This window comes from Vipera berus (genome assembly GCF_964194415.1).
Source record: "Vipera berus genome assembly, chromosome: 3".
NCBI classification, from domain to species: Eukaryota; Metazoa; Chordata; class Lepidosauria; order Squamata; family Viperidae; genus Vipera; species Vipera berus.
Window position 1 is genome coordinate 193196398 of NC_138204.1, and position 20527 is coordinate 193216924.

General features: G+C 37.6%; 1 protein-coding gene across 3 annotated transcripts in view; it reads left to right on the forward strand.

Moving 5' to 3' along the window:
- The first annotated feature begins 409 nt into the window (after positions 1–409).
- Positions 410–20527, forward strand: part of VPS13B (vacuolar protein sorting 13 homolog B) — a 354623-nt gene continuing 334505 nt past the window's right edge. For 2 of the 3 annotated variants that reach the window (XM_081322739.1, XM_081322738.1), the window contains exons 1-3: positions 410–683; positions 1750–1917; positions 3273–3416. In XM_081322739.1, coding sequence (XP_081178865.1) covers positions 1771–1917; positions 3273–3416 — 291 coding nt within the window. In that variant the 5' untranslated portion in view covers positions 410–683; positions 1750–1770. Of the gene's footprint in view, positions 757–1749; positions 1918–3272; positions 3417–20527 lie in introns of all 3 variants that reach the window. The other variant, XM_081322737.1, reaches the window with a different exon arrangement.

A 20527-nucleotide genomic window follows, 5' to 3' on the forward strand; every position in this document is an offset into this window, starting at 1 on the left:
CGGTCCAAACCTCTCCCTCGCGCCTGCACTTGGATTCTCCTGCTCCGCTGCAACCTTCATGAAGAATGCCGGGACCAGAAACACCCGCGAAGCAGGAAAAACTTGGCTTATTACTTCCCAGGAAAACTCTGCTCCAAAAATAACGGGATGCTCCGAAGTCCGTAGTATTGTCTGAACTCGCGGCAGCCGCTGCGAAATAGAAAGCGACTCCTCGGGCTCTGAGCGCAAGCGCTTCCCACTCGCTTTCCCTCTTTTCGCCCTCCGGAATGCCTTCCGCCGGATGGTGTCACCGCGAAACCTGTCCCTAAGACGGTGAGGGGCGGCTTTAAGGAGAACACCAGTTGTCGTGGAACCCGGAAATGTCCCGGCGGGCTTGGAGAGCGCAGCCCCTTTGACCCTCGGCGGCGCCTTTCTGTTGGGCTGACCCTGAAAATGAGGGTCCCGGCAGCGGGTAGCCCGGAGCGCCGCGGTTTGTGAGGCAGCTGGGAAGAGCAGCTGGAGGCCTAATGAGAAAACGGACTCGGCGGGCAGAAGAAAAGCCGGAGGCTGCTTGAGCAGAAGATTACTCATGAGGCAGACGTGAAGACACAAAGCAGGAGCACGCATCTGGACGCGTGTCACGCTCGAAGGCAGCCGAGGAGGGGGTTCGACGTGAAAGAAGGGTGGGAGCCTCAGCCCCAGAGGTACGAAGCTGCTGCCTCTTGGCCCTGTTTTTTTTTGGGGGGGGGGCGACGTCGAATTTGGAACCTCTGAAAGGTACATGGTTGTTTGCATGCTTTCTGTGTGCCCTGTGACCTTCTGAGAATATATTGCTGCTTTAATGAGAAATGGTCTGTTGTCGTGGACCATAAAAATATGAATTATTGACGTGTGAGTAGGCGGTTTTATTTCTTAACAGGCTGCGGTTAATTGAGTTGAAAGATATGCTAAGTCATGACATTTCGACAAATAGACGATACATATAGCGGAAACTTTTTTGGGGGGGGATACACACAGCAGTGTTAGTAGTGTTGTGTGCTAAAGTTATTTTATAGTATTTTTTCAAATATTTGCCTGCTTGCATTCAGACAGAAGATCATGATCATTTATGGGCAGGATACAAATTTATTCAAAGTACATCAGTATTGATACCCTAATTATTTTTTGCACGTAAACTCTACTTGTATTGTTGCCTAAGAGCAAACAGATTACAGAGAGTACTAACATTTAATTTGCTGTACATTGCAATCCAATATTATGGAGTTAAATCATTGACTGAAGTAAAAAAACATTAAACCCAAATGCAGAAATTTAGTTTTGGCTTTTGTGGAAGATGTGTGGAACAAGTCATCATGCTGGTTGCAATCGTTTTAATTGCAGCCTCATTTTCTGAAAGTCATTTGATGGATATGATTGTGTATGCATGTGTGTTTGTATACACAAACACAGACACGTGCATGTAGTGGAGGGGGGTTCAAGGGGAAGAGGTTTTGTAAGAGCAAATATAGTTGTGGTTTGCTGAATATGTATGTATGATAGCAATATCTTTACTATCTATCGTTTAACTTTAGCTCATAATAAAAGCCACAGATTCCATTGGATTTACTTTTTAATACCTACTTATATATTGCATTAAATTTTCAAGTAAATATATATTGATCCAAAGTGTTAAAGTACAGTATAGCATTTTAAATCCATGAGCTTTTGTTTAATACACAGCTAATCCTAAATTATTATGTATACTAAAGTTACAATATGTTTTCTTAAAAGGCTCTTGTTAATAAAGGCACAATGCTGGAATCCTATGTAACTCCTATTCTAATGAGTTATGTGAATCGTTATATCAAGAATTTGAAGCCCTCTGATTTACAGTTGTCACTCTGGGGAGGAGATGTAGTTCTTAGCAAACTTGAGCTAAAACTTGATGTTCTTGAACAGGTATGTTATAATTGTAATTATTTTGATTAAATCTTAAAACTTTATCCTAAAATAAGTTATTCTTAATGATAATAGAGAATATTATTAGATTACAATATATATTATATGATATAATGTATTAATATTTCATATCTCTTTGTTATGTTGCTAAATACTGAGTGTGTCTAAACACATATCTACATAATACATGTGATAATTTTGAAAGGATTTCAATTAAAATATGCAATTTTTTCATTAAAATATTGAAATAGGCCTATGGTTTCCATTATATGAATAAATAAGCATTCTTTGATAATTAATGTGAAATACTACGGAGCCAGAACACTTTTAAAAACCTAATTCTGTTAAAATGTTCTAAATTAACATTTTGTACATTGAAGTCTTAAAGCTATACTGTAAAATACTTATTGCTACTAATATTTATTTTTCTTTGTTGACATGTGAACTGATTATTGTTAAAACCTACATTTGAATCAATGGGCGGTTATCAAGCAATGGATATAAATACAAAGTTCTCATAAGTCAGCAAAAAGAGCATAAACATCTCACATAATATACTGTAGATTGAAATTGCAATTACAAATATAACTGTTATTGTCTGGGTTCTCAGCTTTAAGTGCTGCATTATATTTAATATTTCATGTTTAATTATTGATACTGAGAGATGATAATTCTTTCTTCAGTTATTTTAGTAACTGTACAGTATTTTCTTCTTTGACATACACCCACCACTTTGCTTTATTAGTATATCTTATATGTCTTAAGAATTTAGCTGTCATCTAGAAACTTCATTTCTCATAGGAACAATATCAATAAGACAGAAATGGTGCTTTCCTATGTCTTGTTTATTTAGTCTCTCAGTCCAACAAAGAATGCATATCCATAATAAATATATGATTCATATGAATTTCTGCTTTAGAGCAAATTTCATATACTAAGACATGAGTTGTAGTTTGTAGTCTCTTGTGCCTACGTAGAATGTTAACTTATATTACTCTAAAATTCAAGTAAGCAGTTTTTTAGTAACCATTCATCAGCAGAAATCATGGTAGCTGTACTTGGTTAATATATTTCAAATTTTGTAAGCTATGCACTTTTACTTTTGAAACTTCAAGCATCAATTATAAAATCCAAACAATCCGTGGAATTGTGAATTCTCTGGAATCCAGTTCTTTATTTTGAATGGAAAAACATATTGCAACAAATTATTTGAATTGTGCGAATATTGTTAGCTTTTAAAATTGAAATATACTGAACTAAGTTTTGATAATTGTAAGTAGGTGTTCAAGCAACTCATTTGATTTAAATTGGGTTTTATAGCTAACTCAGTTATCTCATGTACTTTAATTTTCAAGGAGCTGAAATTACCATTTACCTTTTTAAGTGGACACATTCATGAATTGCGTATTCATGTACCATGGACAAAACTTGGTTCGGAGCCAGTCGTGATTACAATCAATACAATGGAGTGTATCTTGAAGTTAAAGGATGGACTACAGGTAAAAATTGGCAAGCCCAAATAAAGTAAGACAGTGTGAATTGAGTGTTTTGGCTTGTTAATATTGGTAGTTGTTATTTAAAGTGTTTTGTGTTAGTAATATTATGTTTAAAACTGAAAAACGTTTTACAACTTTTGTGAAATTATGATTGAAAGTTCAGGAAAATTATGTTTTCCCTCAAAGCAGTTGGTACCATTTTTTTGCTGAACTAGCAATAGTTTGGGATTGACCAGTTAAATTCTTTCAGGGTTTTTTTTAACCAGCTAACTCTGGATCTCTTTATTTGAAATGGCTATTTTTGTGACATTAGGAAAAGATACAGGAGTATCATTTTTGGCTTAATATAGTTTGATCTTTCTGTACCATTGCTTGAATTTCATGTAAATCTTCTTGACTTAGAGTTTATCTTTATAGTCTAGTATATGGATATTCTGATTGTCCCAACCGTCCCCTGATGAAGCAATCACTCGAAAAAGCGTGGTACGGTCGACAACCAGGATTCCTTTATTCGTGAAGATCCAAGTTCTTACAAAGTCAGCATTGGGAGCTAACCGCCCCAACGCGCCTTTAATACAGTGTGTGTCTCCAGTCCCACCCTTTCCCATGCAAACCAGCATCCGGCTGGTTCTGGATAAATCCCACCCTTTTCCCGTCTCCCCGCGCGGCCCGGCACCTGAGCTCCCGTACTGACTCCTTGCCGAGCATCAGGTAGGTGTGTGCCCCCAACCCTTCTGTCGTGCCCCCCCAACCCTCCTGTCGTGTTCCCCTCCACCCTGCGCGTCACTGCCACAGCCCCTCTGGCCCCACCCATCCCGGTAACTCCCTCCCACAAGCCCCACCGTAGTCTATTGTCCGGTCTCAGCCCCAGCCCGTCTGGCGTCTCTGCTGAGGAACAGGCAGCTGCAGAGACACGAATGGTCTGGCGGCTGCCCTCCGGAATGCCTGCGGGGCCTTTTACTGGTCCTGTTGACGCAGGCGCCCCTGAAGGCCCCGGAGCAGCTGCTCGGGAGAATGGCTGCGGGTCCTGCGGGGCTGCACGTGGCGTCTGATGCTCGACCGGCTGCTGGGTGTGCCGCTCCCACAACAGGGCTGTGCGGGCGGGCGTTTCGTATGCCCTTCCCCGGACACCCCTCGTGATGTCGGGTCCACGGGGCTTGACACTGATGTGATGTTGAACATAGTGGTTGGGAAGCATGCTGAAACTGAGTTGTCAAGGTTTTTTTGGGCAAAAAACCACAATTGGAAATGTCAGAAGTAGAATTTTATGGATTCAAATGTTGATAGGTTTATTGCAAAACTGTATTCATTATGAAAGAATTTCAGCAATTGCTATATGTCAGATCAAGCTCTACTTATAGCGAAATCAAGTTTCAGATTCCTGCACCATTTTCTCCTGGTCTTGTGGCGCAATCTGTTTTAATCTGCTTTCTTTTGATGGGAGGGATAATCTCTATATGTCCTTTATGTATTATTTTATATCCTGCTTTTAATATTTTTATAAACAACTCAAAGTGGCAAACATATCTAATATTCCTTCTTGCCCCTATTGTCCCCACAACAACAACCCTGTGAGTTGAGTGACTGGCCCAAAGTCATCCAGCTGTCTTTTGTCTCTAAGGCTTATAATGGACTAATGTGGATTTAAGTTGTTTGCTTTTGACCTTGTAAGAATTTGTTTTCACACCTGTGAAATAATGGAATTGTGCAGTTGTGCATTATTTCCAGTGGTAAATGTAGATGATTCTTCCAGATGTATCATTTTGATGAGGTAAATATATAGTCAGCAATAATTTATTGGAAATGTATTAATGCATGTATCTAATTTATTAAAATTAAGAGCCAGATTCTAAAAAAAAGGAAACCACCATTTACCTAAATTGAATAAATGGTGAATTGGAGGCTAAATGTCAAATCCATTACAGGTAATCCTTGAATTACAACCATAATTGAATCCATAACTACAGTTGTAAGTTGTGCTGGTTGTTAACTGGGTCATCACATGACCGGACCTGATTTTATGACCTTTTTTGCAGTGGTTGTTAAGAGAACCCTTTTTAGCTAATGGCCATTTGTTTGTTTGCAAGAAATGAAGTAAACACTTTGTTAGAAACACTTACTGGTTTCTGACAAAGATCATTATAAATTGCGGTCATAGGACCACAGGATGCTGCAAACTGTCATAAATGTGGACAGGTTGCTGAATGCCCAAAATGTGATGATGTGACCATAAGGTAGGAGGATGGGGCCAAGTGACCAGTCGTAAATGGAGGACTACCAGCACTTAATTTTAAAGATTTGCTGCTGCTGGCCCAACGTTTGCTTAAGGAATGTATTCTGAATCATCTTCTAGTTATGTGCCCACACACATATTTGCAAACTGACAGGAGTAAATTAATGAAAAATGTCTAATAGTTAGACCAGGGCTTTTCAACCTTTTCACCCACTGTACCACTTTTATTTTTTTATTTTTTAATTTTAATTCCATTTATATCCCGCCCTTCTCCGAAGACTCAGGGCGGCTTACAAGCTTAGCAATAGCCTTCATTCTATGTATATGCCTGCTTATTAGGGCTTTCAAACCCCCCTCAAACGGCATTATTACAAAGTCAGCTTAATTGCCCCCAACAATCTGGGTCCTCATTTTACCTACCTCGGAAGAATGGAAGGCTGAGTCAACCTTGAGCCTGGTGGGATGCGAACCTGCACTAATTGCAGGCAGCTGGTGTTACTTAAGGAGGCATTAGCCCACTGCTCCACCAAGGCTCTTATTTAGGATATGGCAACATTCGAGTACCACCAGTCGCCTAGCAAGGTGTCAAAAACGTGATGACCAAAAAAAAAAGGAAAAAAGTGATGAAGTACAGGTAGGCCTCGACTTACAACAGTTCACTCAGTAACTATTTGAAATTACAATGGCACTGAAAAAAGTGCCCCCCACGCCACAGCCGAGCAAGACACCTGCCTGCCCACCCGGTGGCGCTCTTCCTCCTGTCCAATGTTTTCATTGTTGTCAGCATTTCTGTTGAGGATTAACAGTGGGGGTGGGGTGGGGGGTGTTTGGTTTTTATTTCCCCCCCCCTCTGCTGGGTTGTTGCAGGTTTTGGTCACTTCACATCACCCTGGGACACTGTGACCGTCATAAATATGAATCAGTTGCCAAGCATCTGAATGTAAATCACAAGACCCTGTAGATGCTGCAACATTCCAGCTGATCGGCGCTTCTTCTGGGCTCAGCAGAAGCGCCAGGATCAGTGCCGAGCTCCAGCTGGAGCCTGGCGCTGATCCTGGTGCTTCCACTGAGCCCTGACAGCCCTGCAGCTCCAGCCATCTCTCGCTCAGGCTCGCCACCGGTTCAGTTCATTCCCCTCCCCCACTACCACTTTTCTAGGATAGTCGCATACCACCTACCAGGTGCCAATGTACCACAGGTGGTACCCGTACCACTGGTTGAAAAGCCCTGAGTTAGACATAGTCTAATAATAATAATGGAATTTAGTGCCCAAAAATTTACTAAAGACAAACTGCTTTTATAAGATTTTTCTATAATTTATAGATGATACATCTATTATTGCTGGCCAAACAGTCAGTTCTTTGTTTTTGCATTTGAACAAGAAGTTTCAGTGCAGTATAAAACTTAAATCCAGATGCTAGGGCTAAAAGGCCATAACTCATGCTTTGTTGTGATCCAGTAGCTGGCCATTGTTGGGGACAGAAGAGAGGATTAAGATGGAACTTGTTCTACATATTTTGTAATATTCTAAATCAGCAATTGAACTCTGGATTATCATTCCTCTCTCTCGCATATACGGTACTTTAATTACCAATTCGTTAGAGCTTTCTCTTTTTCTCTTCATGTACTGTATTCTCAAGAGAAAAATAAACATAATGTTTAGAAAGAGTGGATTGACTCCTTTACAAGGGAATTCTGTGTAGATTGTGGACATTGATATAAAATGGTAAAACATAAGATGGCAAGGATGGTTATAGTTAGAATTTCGATAGCAATCAGCTGAAAAAAATTGTGATTATTACTATTGTTAGGTGGCTTGTAGCTTAAACATTTCCATGGCAGTTTAATGGACAAAATCTATTAATCAAAGGAAGGCAGCAAAGGAACAATTCTAAAAGTATACAAGAAATGTGTTAAAAGCATTACTCAGACTGCTTTTATTGAGGAAATACAACAATTTTAACAATATTGTTGTGAAAATACAGGTATTGCAGAAGGCCCAACCAAAAGAAGCACATATATTGAAATGGTAAAAATGATTAAGTAGAATAAATAAATGCAAATCAACTTGAGCAAGGGCAGATTATTAAGTATGTTAAATAACTGAAAAATTAATAGCAGTAGCATTTTCATCATATTTAGTGAGCCTTCTGGAGATATATAGTGATCAGTGAGCTAGAAGAAAGTAGATAGTTTCCTCTGATTTTACATGGTTGTGAATGAAGAGGGGCATCACAAGAGAATGTGTCAGACTTTTTCTGTTTCCTTTAACCAGAGAAACCTGGAGTCTGTATGTAGTATAAGTACAGGTAAGGCATTTATGTATGTATGTATATGTGGAAGGCTTTCTTAACATCTCTGCCATCAAAACTCTATGGTGTCTCTAAAGAGTATATTGGTTTTGTTGCCAACAGCATTTTCTGTTTTGGAAATTATTTTGTTGCTCTCCTCTGTGCCTGATATGTATATTTCAGGAATCTCTGTTATCATGTTAATAAAAGAAGTACTATCCAATATTAATGTTTCCCTTGGTTATTTATTATATTTATGGATAAACATCTAAAGCAAGTTTGTACTGACTAATGAGTTTTGTTAACTGGGGTTATGAATGTATGTATACTTTCATACGCAGGTGAATCTTGGGTTGGAGAAGGACCCAAATGATTTGTAACAAATATTAGACAGATTGTATGATGCAGTGAATGGGTCTGAAAATCAATATTTTAAAGAAAGAAACAGTTGTGTTCAATAGGGAAGAAGGATTGCAAATTATACCTAAATAGCAAAAAACTGGAGGAAGTGGATTTTGTATGCCTTTGGGGAATGTTCACTAAATGTAAGAAAATGTAAGAAAAATAGACATTTTAATATCTACAAATGCAGATAGCAGAGTTGTGTGAAAAAATAATATTATTAAGAGAAGCAAAAATTACAAAAAAGAGAAGCATAAGAGTATGCTTCTGTACTGTTGGTTATTTATTTGGCTGCACAATTTGTGCATTGTAACTCTGGTGGTTAAAGCAGGATTAAACCAAAAACCCCTAAATCATAAAGATAAAGACAACATGAAGAAAAGCACAATATAAACAAGGCCAACTCATAGTCATTCAGTTTCCAGCATTTACAATACACTGGATTATTACCTGGGGGAAAGCTATGTCTTCAAGGTCTTATTGAAGGTCAGCAGGATTGGGGCCATCTGAATCTTATTGGGTAATAAATGCTGTTCCAAAGTGTGAATGCTACAACAGAGAAGACACACCTTTTAAGTCCTATCAGGTAACAGTGTTTTATACCATCTCATGCAGTGGTAATGTCTCTTGGAAGTAGGGGGTCCTACAAGTAACTTAGGCCTAGCCATGAATGAGTTTATAGTGATAATTGGCACCTTGTTATATGGGAGCAATAGTTGGATGTGTCAGGAGAAATGTGAAAGTAAGTTGAATTCAATGGGGATAAGTTACTAAGTTACTAAGAATTATGTGTGGTAAAACAAAAAGAGGTCAAGAATGAATGGGCACGGAATGAATAGGAATTGAATACAATTGAGTGATCAATAAGAAAAGTTGAGATGATTTGGTCATACAGAGACAAAAAATGAGGTTTGAATTATTAAATTATAATGAAAGGTTGAGCAGAAAGGGCTCTTTGGGAAAAATACAGCTGGAAGGAATTGATATTGCTCTCAATAAATGAGATGTAAGAAGATAAAGTCATCTTACCTGTCAAGATTTCAGAACACTCTTGAGGATAAGGAAGAAGAGCTAATCGAATGGAGGATAAACCTGTTAGAAGTATTGTGGGAAATTGGAGGAGGGAGGCTGTTTAATGAATATCAATGGGCTGAGCATTCTTCCAAAACTACCTTAACCAAATTGTCTTTCTTATTCCAAATAATATACATTAAAATAGAGGATGAACTACTTGATGATTCAGAGGAATTGACTTGGAAAGTTAGTTGGCAAAGGAAGAAAGCTAGAGTAAGACTAAACCATTAGATGGGATATTATACTATTAAAGAGATGTTTGAACATGGCTAAGACAATAGATAATTGTTAGAAATAGAAGTGTTATTAGAACTAGAAAGATAGGATTTATAACTAGAATTTTATATTTTGGTATGAAAAGGGAAATATGAAAATGCTAAGAGGGTTTGAACAAGGGAAGCCTTTGGATGCCCAAATATAATTTATTATGAGAAAATAATAAACGATAGAGACACTTTGAACACTGATGGGAAATCAAAATTTTAAAAAAGCGGGGAAAACAGGATATTGATTGAACAAATGGATATTCAATACAAATGCAACTGAGATATGTTTTGGTTAGAAAATATATTCTAAATTGTCACTACTGATACTATATATAATATTAGAAAACTGTAGCAAAGGTACTAATATTCATTTGTATATGTGTTAACAGCAATAAGAATTGTATTTGCCCAGTATGGAAAATGTATACCATCGGAAGAAGAGAGGAAGCACTGGATGGTGTAGTATTGTACCTAGATTGAGGAAGTTAATATGTACCATTGAATTACTAATGGACCCAGACAACACGTTTATTAAGTTCTTATGATCGTAAAACTAGAAAATTATATGTATATATATGTGTGTGTGTTTTCATAGATTTTCACGGATACAGGTCTTGGCTTATTTGGGTTGAATACGAAATTAATCTCCAAAACTGAACATTACAACAAGAGAATAATTATGGAAGCCATTGAAATAGAGAAACACCCCCACAACATGAATAAATGTGACGATACCTCCCGCCTACCAGACATCTGGAAACTAGCCCTAGTCAACAAATGAGTCCCAGCCACGAAAACCGACACCGGACTCACAACAACACAGGACGCCACCACCAATCATCCTCACCAGACTCAAACCCAAACTCACCCCATAGACGAAATGCAACCACCATCCAGAAGCCAAACCACAGCGGCATCTCCAACTGCTGCACCCCCTCCCGACCCCCACAAGCAAACTGACACACGCCATGAACACAAGGCCAGACCGCAAACTCAGAGCCAAACCAAAGCCCGATATGTTACACCACAGCCTTCTGCTCAGGACATTACATTGCAAAACTCAGGAGGTTACAATACTAAAGCTCGGGATGTCACAACACAGCCAACCACCCAGGATATTGCAACACAGAACTCAGGATATCACTACACTAGAGCTCAGGATGTCATCACACAGCCCATTATCCAGGTTGTTACAACACAAAAGACTAATGGACACACAGCCAACACCTCAGCCACACAGGATGTTACAAAACAGCCGACTAATCTGCAAACAATAACGCCATCAACCAATCAAGATGTAACAACACAGCCAACCAACCCGCTTACAGCAACAAAGCCAGCACCCCCCACCCCCACCAACATTTATAGAGAGACAGCAGCTCCGATCACGCTTTGCTTGCACAAGCACGAAGCCGAAGACACCAGCCTGAAGATGATGAGTGGGACCTCGTCGAAACGTTGCCAAGACCCTCTCAATCTTACATGGGAAAAGACCCAAATATGCCAAGACCTACGTGTGTGTGTGTGTGTGTGTGTGTGTGTGTGTGTGTGTGTGTGTGTGACACACATGGATGTTATCTCTCCTGAGAGAGATAACCTATACTTTTAAGCCTATTTTCCTTCATTAATCATTCTTGTTGCATTTCTATGATTATCCTATAAAATGTACAAGAGAACCAAATATCTGTATAGAAAGTCTTGCAGTATAGTCTATGTTTATTGAAAAAAAACATTGACTGCAGTGGTATTTTCTGAAGATAAAGTATGCAGAAGTGCAGCGTTATTCTTCTTAATATGATGTTGATAATTTTTTTGTATATATACTATAATGTGAATCTTTTTTTAAGAAGCCTGGTCCTAGTTATGCCACCCATGTATTGCTTTGTATTTTTTAAAAATAAAACATCCAGAACACTTAAGTATTTTTTTCCCCAGTGCTAAGGTAGAAGTTTTGGGGCCAGATGTCCCATAAGAAACACATTTTAGAAGCAGCAAATTACAACTAATTATAGAAGCTGCAGAAACAGATTTGTAACACATGACATTGTGCAACCCAGAACTAATATTTGATATTGAACCATGCAGATGGCTACTGCTGGAATGATCAGGTTTCCTGCTTGCGTGGCATTTGAAACTTGAATTTTGTGGGGCATATAGCAAAAGGTCAAATGTCACAAATGTAAAGCGCTTTCAAAACAAGTATTTGTTACAGATGTTTAAGAATCTATGGCAAGAAAGGCATTTTGAAAATTACAGCTGACATTTGAACAAATTATTCCATAGCATGTGGACCCATGGAGAATAACATTTGGACTTGTGCCAATGATAGGATTTATCTTAGCTTTCATTTATATTTTTTGCAATCATTTTTTTCTTTTCTACACCCATATTTAGAAGCTTAAGGAATCTAGGTAATTAGCTTCCAACCTTTCTTTCTAAACTACGCCATATATATGTATGTATGTATGTATATATAAAAGTAATTTGTGCATGTAGGTGATATATAGCTCCTTGCCCTGACAGAATATGCCATCTGATCAAATCTGTATTAATGTTAGTTATTGTAGATTATATATCTGATTAGTTTTTTTATCTATAAACTGATGCATTTTTAATCCTTATATTTTATCATGGTTAGTAGTATTGTGCTGAAAATCATGTTAAATATAGTAAGTAGATGCTGCAAAAATATGATGATTATATTTATAAATTGCTTTTTGTGTATGTATAGTTTCTCATTATACAATGTGACAATTTTATAATAGGCAATTATTAAAAATTAAAAGGCAAAAAGCATCCACTTTAAATCCAATCAAAATAATGCCATAATCCATCAAGTAGCTTTTGTAGTGTACTGCTAAAAAAAAGGCCATCTTCCTACATGCACTAATTTCTGTTACTAACAGGACATATATCAAATATAACTACAAATACTTTAAAAGGAATTGCTTGGAGTTGTTGTTGTTAGCTGCGAAGTCGTGTCCGACCCATCGCGACCCTATGGACAATGTTCCTCCAGGCCTTCCTGTCCTCCACCATCTTCTGGAGTCCATTTAAGCTCACGCCTACTGCTTCAGTTACTCCATCCAGCCACCTCATTCTCTGTCGTCCCCTTCTTCTCTTGCCCTCAATCTTTCCCAGCATTAGGCTCTTCTCCAGTGAGTTCTTCCTTCTCATTAGGTGGCCAAAGTATTTGAGTTTTAGCTTCAGGATCTGGCCTTCTAAAGAGCAGTCAGGGTTGATCTCCTCTAGGACTGACTGGTTTGATCGCCTTGCAGTCCAAGGGACTTGCAGGAGTCTTCTCCAGCACCATAGCTCAAAGGCCTCAATTCTTTGGCGCTGCATTGCTTGGAGACTGAAGTGCTATTCATTTTATTCTGCTCTGTCCAATAACCAAAATTGTCTGAATAAATGACAGAGTTATCTAAAACATTATTTTTTCTAAGAACATTTAAAAAGCAGGAAAAAGTAAACCTTAAAAACAGAATCTATGTTTTCCATTTCAAGGTACTCATAGAATGTTTAAGCCAGTAAACTTAAATTTCGAAAATAACAATGATCAAAACATTATAGATGGAGAATGTTTTCAGATGAAAGAAAAGGATTAATCAGATGTGTATCAAGAATGTGTACAACATTCAAGTACTTCTAGTTAGGCGTCGCGGCGTGATGGACGCAGGAAGATGGGGCTCTGTCTTCCACGTTTGATTTTGCCTTGCTGGACACACTAAAAAGGGTCGAAAATCGCCCAGGAGAGGTGAAGAAGAAGGAGGCGACCCTTCCGCTAGATCCGAGGAAGCCCTCCAAACTGGCAGGGGAAAGACTGGCTACATACGTGTGGCCAGTCAGAAGCTGCTGACAACTGAAGATAAGCACTAACTAGCAATTTTTGAGCAACGTGGATGGAACTGGGTGAAACTTTATCCTCTTTTTATGACCTTAATACTACTTTCCTGGAAAAAAGAATGCCCAAAGCAAAGAATCCTCCCCAATGAGAGAGGGAAGTTTTTGCCCCGCTCCCTCAGGAAAAGAAAAGCGGCAAATTAATTGTTTGGGGGAAAATAGAGAAAACTACAAGATCAATTTGGAATTAATACAGATATATAGCTTTGAAATTTGGGGACTAAAAGTACCTTTGAGACTTTTTTTTTAGAAAAGATATTTGAAAGTCTGTAAAGTAGGCTTGGATTTGGAAAGCTGGAAGTTGGTGTCAATGACATCTAGTGGTGAATCACGGCACTACAATTTGTTGTGCTTAAAGGAAACTTGGCTTGAAGCCTGGACTCTTTGTTGTTCCTGAAAACACTCACTTTTACAGACTGCAGCTGGGAAAAGGAAAAAAAAAACCTCTTGGGCTGTTTATCTGTGTTGGGGACCCTATTGGACTATAAAGACTACATACAAAAACAAATGGGTATTCCATACTTAGCTGCAAATGGTAAAAAACCATCTTTAACACTTGTCTCCGAAGCCCCCGGCTTGATATACCAGCAAGAAAAAGTTAATGAATCTGAGAAAGAAATTCTTTCTATGTTGAAATCAATCCAAGAGACAATTGTTTTATTTCATGATAAGACTAAAAATAACACAAACGAGATAAAAGAATTTTCTAACCTAAACTTACAAATCTAGACAATCACTACAAAGAAGGAACTAGTAACCCAAAAAACAGAATGGAAATTAGAAGAAATGGATCCATAGTTGGAGGAGCTAAAGGAAGGAATTAACAGAGAGATACAGACAAATGAAAAGTTAGAAGATGCAGTGATAACACCGGAAATGGAAAAGCTATCTTACTTGTCAAGAACTTAGAACACATTTGAGGATAAGGAAGAATAGCTAGTCGAACAGATGATAAAGCTGTTAGGAGAAATGCTGAATATTGACAAACAAGAAATGAAAAGAAAAACTGAAGGAGAAGGATGGAGACTGTTTAATGAATATAAATGAGTTGAGCGTTCTTCCAAAAACACTTCTCTTCCTCATTCAAATTCTCTTCCTCATTCCAAACAATATATACAAAAACAGAGGAAGAATTACTTGATAATTCAAATGCACTCACTTGGAAAGTTCTTTGGCAAAGGAAGAAAGCTAGAGTAAGACTGGAGAAAATAGAGGTTTTGACCTATTAGATGGGATATTATACTATTAAACAGATGTTTGAATATGGTTGAGAAAATAGATAACTGTTAGAAATAAAAGTATTATAATTAGGATAGGATTTGTAACTAGAATATTATACTTTGTTATGAGATGGGAAATATGAATATTTTAGAAGGGTTTGAATAATGGAAGCTTTTGGTTACCCAAATATAATATATTATGAGAAAATTATAAGCGATAGAGATATTTTGAACACTGATGGGAAATTAAAATTTTAAAAACGGGAAAAACAGGATATTGATTGAACAAATGGATTTTAAGTACAAATACAATTGAGATATGTTCTGCCTAGAAGAGATATTATAAACTGACACTATAGATATTATGTATAATATCAAAAAATGTGATGAAGATATCTATATTTAATTGATATGTATTAACAGTAATAAGAATTGTATTTGCCTGGTGTGGAAAAATGCATGCCACCAGAAGAAGAGAGGACCAAGGAAGCACTGGATGGTGTAGTGTTGGAATTAGACTCAGGAAGTTAATATGTACCACTGAATTACCAATAGACCCAGACAACACATTGTTTATTAAGTAGTCATGACTGTAAAATTAGAAAATTAATAAAATATTTATAAAAAAAGAATGTGTAGACCATTCTATAGAAGAAAGAAGATTGTCTTTTACAGTAGATTTACAGTAGACAACTAAAAGTGGCATAAAATATGATCCAAGAAAAGAAAAACAAACAAAATCAGCAGCGGAAACCAAACAAAATTAAAGGAGGAAAAAGAAAAAAAACAATTCAAAGTATAATTATATGCTTAGGTCTCTACAGACAAAATTTGAAACACATGTGAAAATTAAATTTTGCAGGAATATGACTTCACTTTTAAAAGTGAGGAAATTACATATCTTAATAGCAGCATGAAAGCAGATAAAGGAAAGCCTTCAGGACTCTTAGACCAATATATTTTGGTTATGTTAATTTTTAAGCAAGTCTTATGCCTTAATATATTCGGTATGATCTGATTTAAATTACTTGTTTAGCCTACTAAACAAAGATTGTATTGTTATGATACCTGTACTAATAGCAAAGTACAGTGCAACATATACTGTAAATATCTTCGTTTTAAGTGTGACAATCACCAGAGGAATTTCGAAGTCAACTATTCTGTTTTATCTTTTTATCATGTTAAAAATATGGTGAACTAAAAATACCATTTTAGCACTGCAGGCATATAATTAGTTCCCTTGAGGTGAATTGTGTGGTGTTTGCTTCCTTTTGTTTTGGCTAATTAAAATTCTGAAGATTGCTCATCCATGATCCAACAAGTGGCTCAATAAAGTTTCTCCATTCCTTACTGTCAGGAGAATCATTTATAGCAGGGCTTGTTAACTTGGGATCTATGGATAGATTTCAGGGGTTCACATATTTGGATAGGAAAAAACAGAATTTTATTTTCATTAAATTCTAACTGAAATTTAGGCTTTTGTTCAATAATGAATGTAAGCAGCCAAGTAATTAATGACCTGTAAATTCCAGAAATGTTATTTAGTTTCACTAGTTGAATTATTTTTAAATATTTTGATAATTATATTTGAGCTGCTAAGCTCACTAGTGATTTGCCATTTTTTGTTCAGTTTCTAAGTTGTGTCAGATTCTTCGTGACCCCATAGACCACAACATGCCAGGCCCCCCTGTCCTCCACTGTCTCCTGAAGTTTGCTCAAATTCATGTTCATTGTGTAAATGACACTATCTAACCATCTCATCCTCTGCGTCCCCTTCTCCTTTTGCCTTCATTCTTTCCCAACGTCAGAGTCTTTTCTAATGAATCCTTTCTTGTCATTTGGTGGCCAAAGTATTTGATCTTCATCTTCAGTATCTGTCCTTCCAAAGGACAGTCAGGGTTGATTGCCTTGAGAATTGACTAATTTGATCTCCTTGCAGTCCAAGGGACTCTCTGGAGTCTTCTCCAACATCGCAATTTGTAAGCATCAGTTGTTTGGCACTTAGCTTTCCTTAAAGTTCAACTCTCACAGCCAGTCATTATTCTTGGGAAAACCATAGCTTTAGCTATACAGACTTTTGTTGGTAAGATGATGTCTCTGCTTTTTAACATGCTCTCTAGGTTTGCCATAGCTTTCCTCCCAAGGAGCAAGCGTGTTTTAATTTCATGGCTGCAGTTGCCGTCTACAGTGATCTTGGAACCTAAGAAAATAAAATCTGTCACTGCTTCCATTTCTGTATTTTAAAACAGTTAACTACCTTTAGGGCTTTCACTGTATGCTGAATCTAAAGCCATGGTTTAAAGCAGAATCACAAAAAGGATCCTGGTTCTGTCTTAACAATTTATATTGCTGAATTATACCTAAATAAGCTTAATGCTGCATACTGTTGCTGCTGACTTAACAATTAACTCTAGTTAAGGCTGGTGGAAAGGGAATTCATGCGTCAGAGGAGAAGCAATGGAAGCAAATATTATTGCAGCCTGTGTTCCACCAGTGACTTTACTGTTTAATGAAATATATTTTATTTAAGGGACGCGGTGGCTCAGTGGGTTAGGACGCTGAGCTTGTTGATCAGAAGGTCGGCAGTTTGGCGGGTCGAATCCCAAGTGCCGCGTAACAGAGTGAGCACCTGTTACTCGTCCCAGCTTCTGCCAACCTAGCAGTTCGAAAGCACGTAAAAATGCAAGTAGAAAAATAGGGACCACTCCGGTGGGAAGGTAACAGCGTTCCATGCGCCTTTGGCGTCTAGTCATGCCGGCCACATGACCACGGAGACATCCTCAGACAAGCGCTGGCTCTTCGGCTTTGAAACGGAGATGAGCACCAGCCCCTAGAGTCGGAAACGACTAGCACGCATGTGCGGGGGAACCTTTACCTTTTATTTTATTTATTTCCTTTTTGATAAGGAAGCCCTAATGGTATTGCACTTAATGCACCTCTCCTTAATTGGATAGTTCTAGTGTTTTGGGGAATAATTAGTAGGCAATTCTTAATTGCAACATCATTTTAACACATTGCTGGGCCATAGATTATCCTGATGTAATATAAACATCAGAATACTAGGAATTCCCCAATAATAAATTATTTGTAATGAATTTTCATCGGAAAATCAAATGTTTTGCTTATCTGTGTAGATCAGTGTATGACCCAATGTACAACTGATAAATACCAGGGCTATTTTAAAAAAATGACAAGTTAAACTGTCCTTGATTTGATGGCTTAGTTTTCTCCCAACTTGTTCAACTGTAATTTCACGCAGTTCTTTGTAGAGAAAACTATCATGTCATTCTCTCATTTTCTGTAATACTTCTTTTCCACATATTTATTTACATGATAGGCTTTTGTCCATGTTGCCTTGATTTTAAAAAGCCACTGTTGGAAAAGAAAGTAAAAGATTTTTTCAAATTTAAATTTATTTCTCTTGATAGAGAAAATTTTATCAAAGAGGTAGATTTTGCCATATGTCTTAACATTGCTTGCATTCCAAGCACTTGCATTCCTGAAGGAGCTTATTCTGTAGTTAGATCCCCTCAACCAATAATGCTTTAGCTCCGGATCTCATGCATTTGTCAGGAATTCCTAAATATTGTGGTCCCACAAGAGCGCAGCTGTCTTGGTGGGTCATGGGGATGTAGTTACAGATGTATTGCGGCCTAATTAGTGTGTGTAATTTTTTGTGTAACAGACATATTAAAGCATAGTGCTATACATTTATGACAACTTTGCTAAATAATGATTCTAGAAAAAGTATGTTCAGTGTTAGCACTAATAGGATCACTTTCTAACTGTAACTGGAAAGCAGCTTAATCTTAGTTAAATAATTGAAATAAAATAAACATGTAACAGCAGGTGGCAGCACCTGGCTGACCTTGGCTAGGCTTGGAAGCTAAAGGAGATTGGTTCTAATTAGTATTTCGATAGGGGACCTCAAAACAGTATCAGGGCTGTAGTTTGGGAAGATGGAAAAACATCCCAGAAGTCATTGGCAAACAACTTCTGTATTGTTGCCAAGAAAACCACATGGATAGGCTTTGAGGCCATTAGGACTTGAGCTAAAATCTAGATAGGCTTTACTTTTTAGGAAGAAATATTTCAACAGAATAAAAAAAAACTACACTGTTAACTATTTATATTTGAAATCGTACTGTTTTTAAAACAGATTTCAAGTTAAAATCAAATATATATTTTCTGGGTTATAAATCACACTTAATGTAATAGAATTAACTGATGAATATTACTCATTATAGATTTGAGAGTAATGTCATCTTTTTTAGGAACTCAAATAGCTTATTCAGATTGAAGGATCAATGTAAATACCTTACAGTATTTTTATAAGATTTAAGTTCTTTGTAGAATAACCATTCTTTCCTCCTTCAGTTCCATCTTTAATTTGAGAATTGTGGCCAATAAGGCAATGTCCCAGGAGTTAAAAAATAATGCTCAATACTACAAGTTGCTTCAGGATTTTTCTCAAATAATTTTATTTTCTCTCTGCATGACTGAACAAGCACATTAGATAGATCATCTTGTTTTTCAGGATCACCTTCCTAAGTAACCACCATTCTAAAGGGCTAGTTACCTAGGTTTTTATTTGTTGCCGTAGACCAGGGGTATCAAACTGCTGGCCCTCAGGCTGGACGCGTCATCCAGAAGCCACGCCCACCCCATTGCCGGCAATGGCAAAACTGTCCCGATATATTGCACGACATTATGTGACGTCTTGAGTTTGACATGTCTGCCATAGACTCAATTTTAGCTCATGGCAATTACAAAAAAAGTTTCTGGCAAGGTTTCTCAGAAGAATTTTGTCATTACCTTCTTTCTAAGGCTGAGAGCTGGTTTTGTGTCTAAGGCAGGACTAAAACTCATGGTTACTGTATTTGGTTTCTAACCTTTTCTAAGTCATGGCACCAAACTAGCTATCAGTGACTTATAGATTGTCCTCAAATTATGACCTTTCATTTGTTCAGCAACCATTCAAAGTTACGATGGTGCTGACCAAACAATGACCAGTTCTTAAAGTTTGGAGTTTTGCAGTGCCCCTTGGTCACATGAACAAAATTTGGCCAGTTGGCAACCAGCTCAACCTTATGACCAGTTGCAGCATCCCATGGTCATGTGATTACCTGTCAGCATTTGTGATCTTTCTTGCCAGCAGAGAAGGTTGCATATAAGTCTCCACTACTTTTCCTGGCACTTCTTCACTTGTATGTACCACACCCTCCTTTCCCCCTTTGCTCACATGCACTCACATTCTCCTTCCCTAGCTTTCTTGTGTTTGCGCACATGCATGTATGCATGTATCTGGTAACCTCTTTCCTGGCTTCCTGTCCTTGACTGCACATATGCATGTTCTCTGTGCCTTCTTTCCCCATCCCACCCATTCTTGCCTCCACACATGGACCCCATACCCTCCTTCCTTACCCAAGTTGGATCAAATTAGTCTTTGTAGCTGTCAACACATACTCTGATAAATTGTGATTTTTTAAAAATTTATTTGTTCTGGAAAGATTCCTACAGAAAAAAATGAAGGTTTCAACTCAACTTTTATTTTTAAATATCTTTGAATAATACTGTATATTTGTTTACAATACTTTTGAATGTTTTTAATGACTACCACATAGAATAACAGGTTGCTTTAGTATTGTAATGTTTCCAACATGTATTATTCTATGATTTATCAGTTGTTGTGATTTATACAGAGTTATGTACCAATATGCTGTAG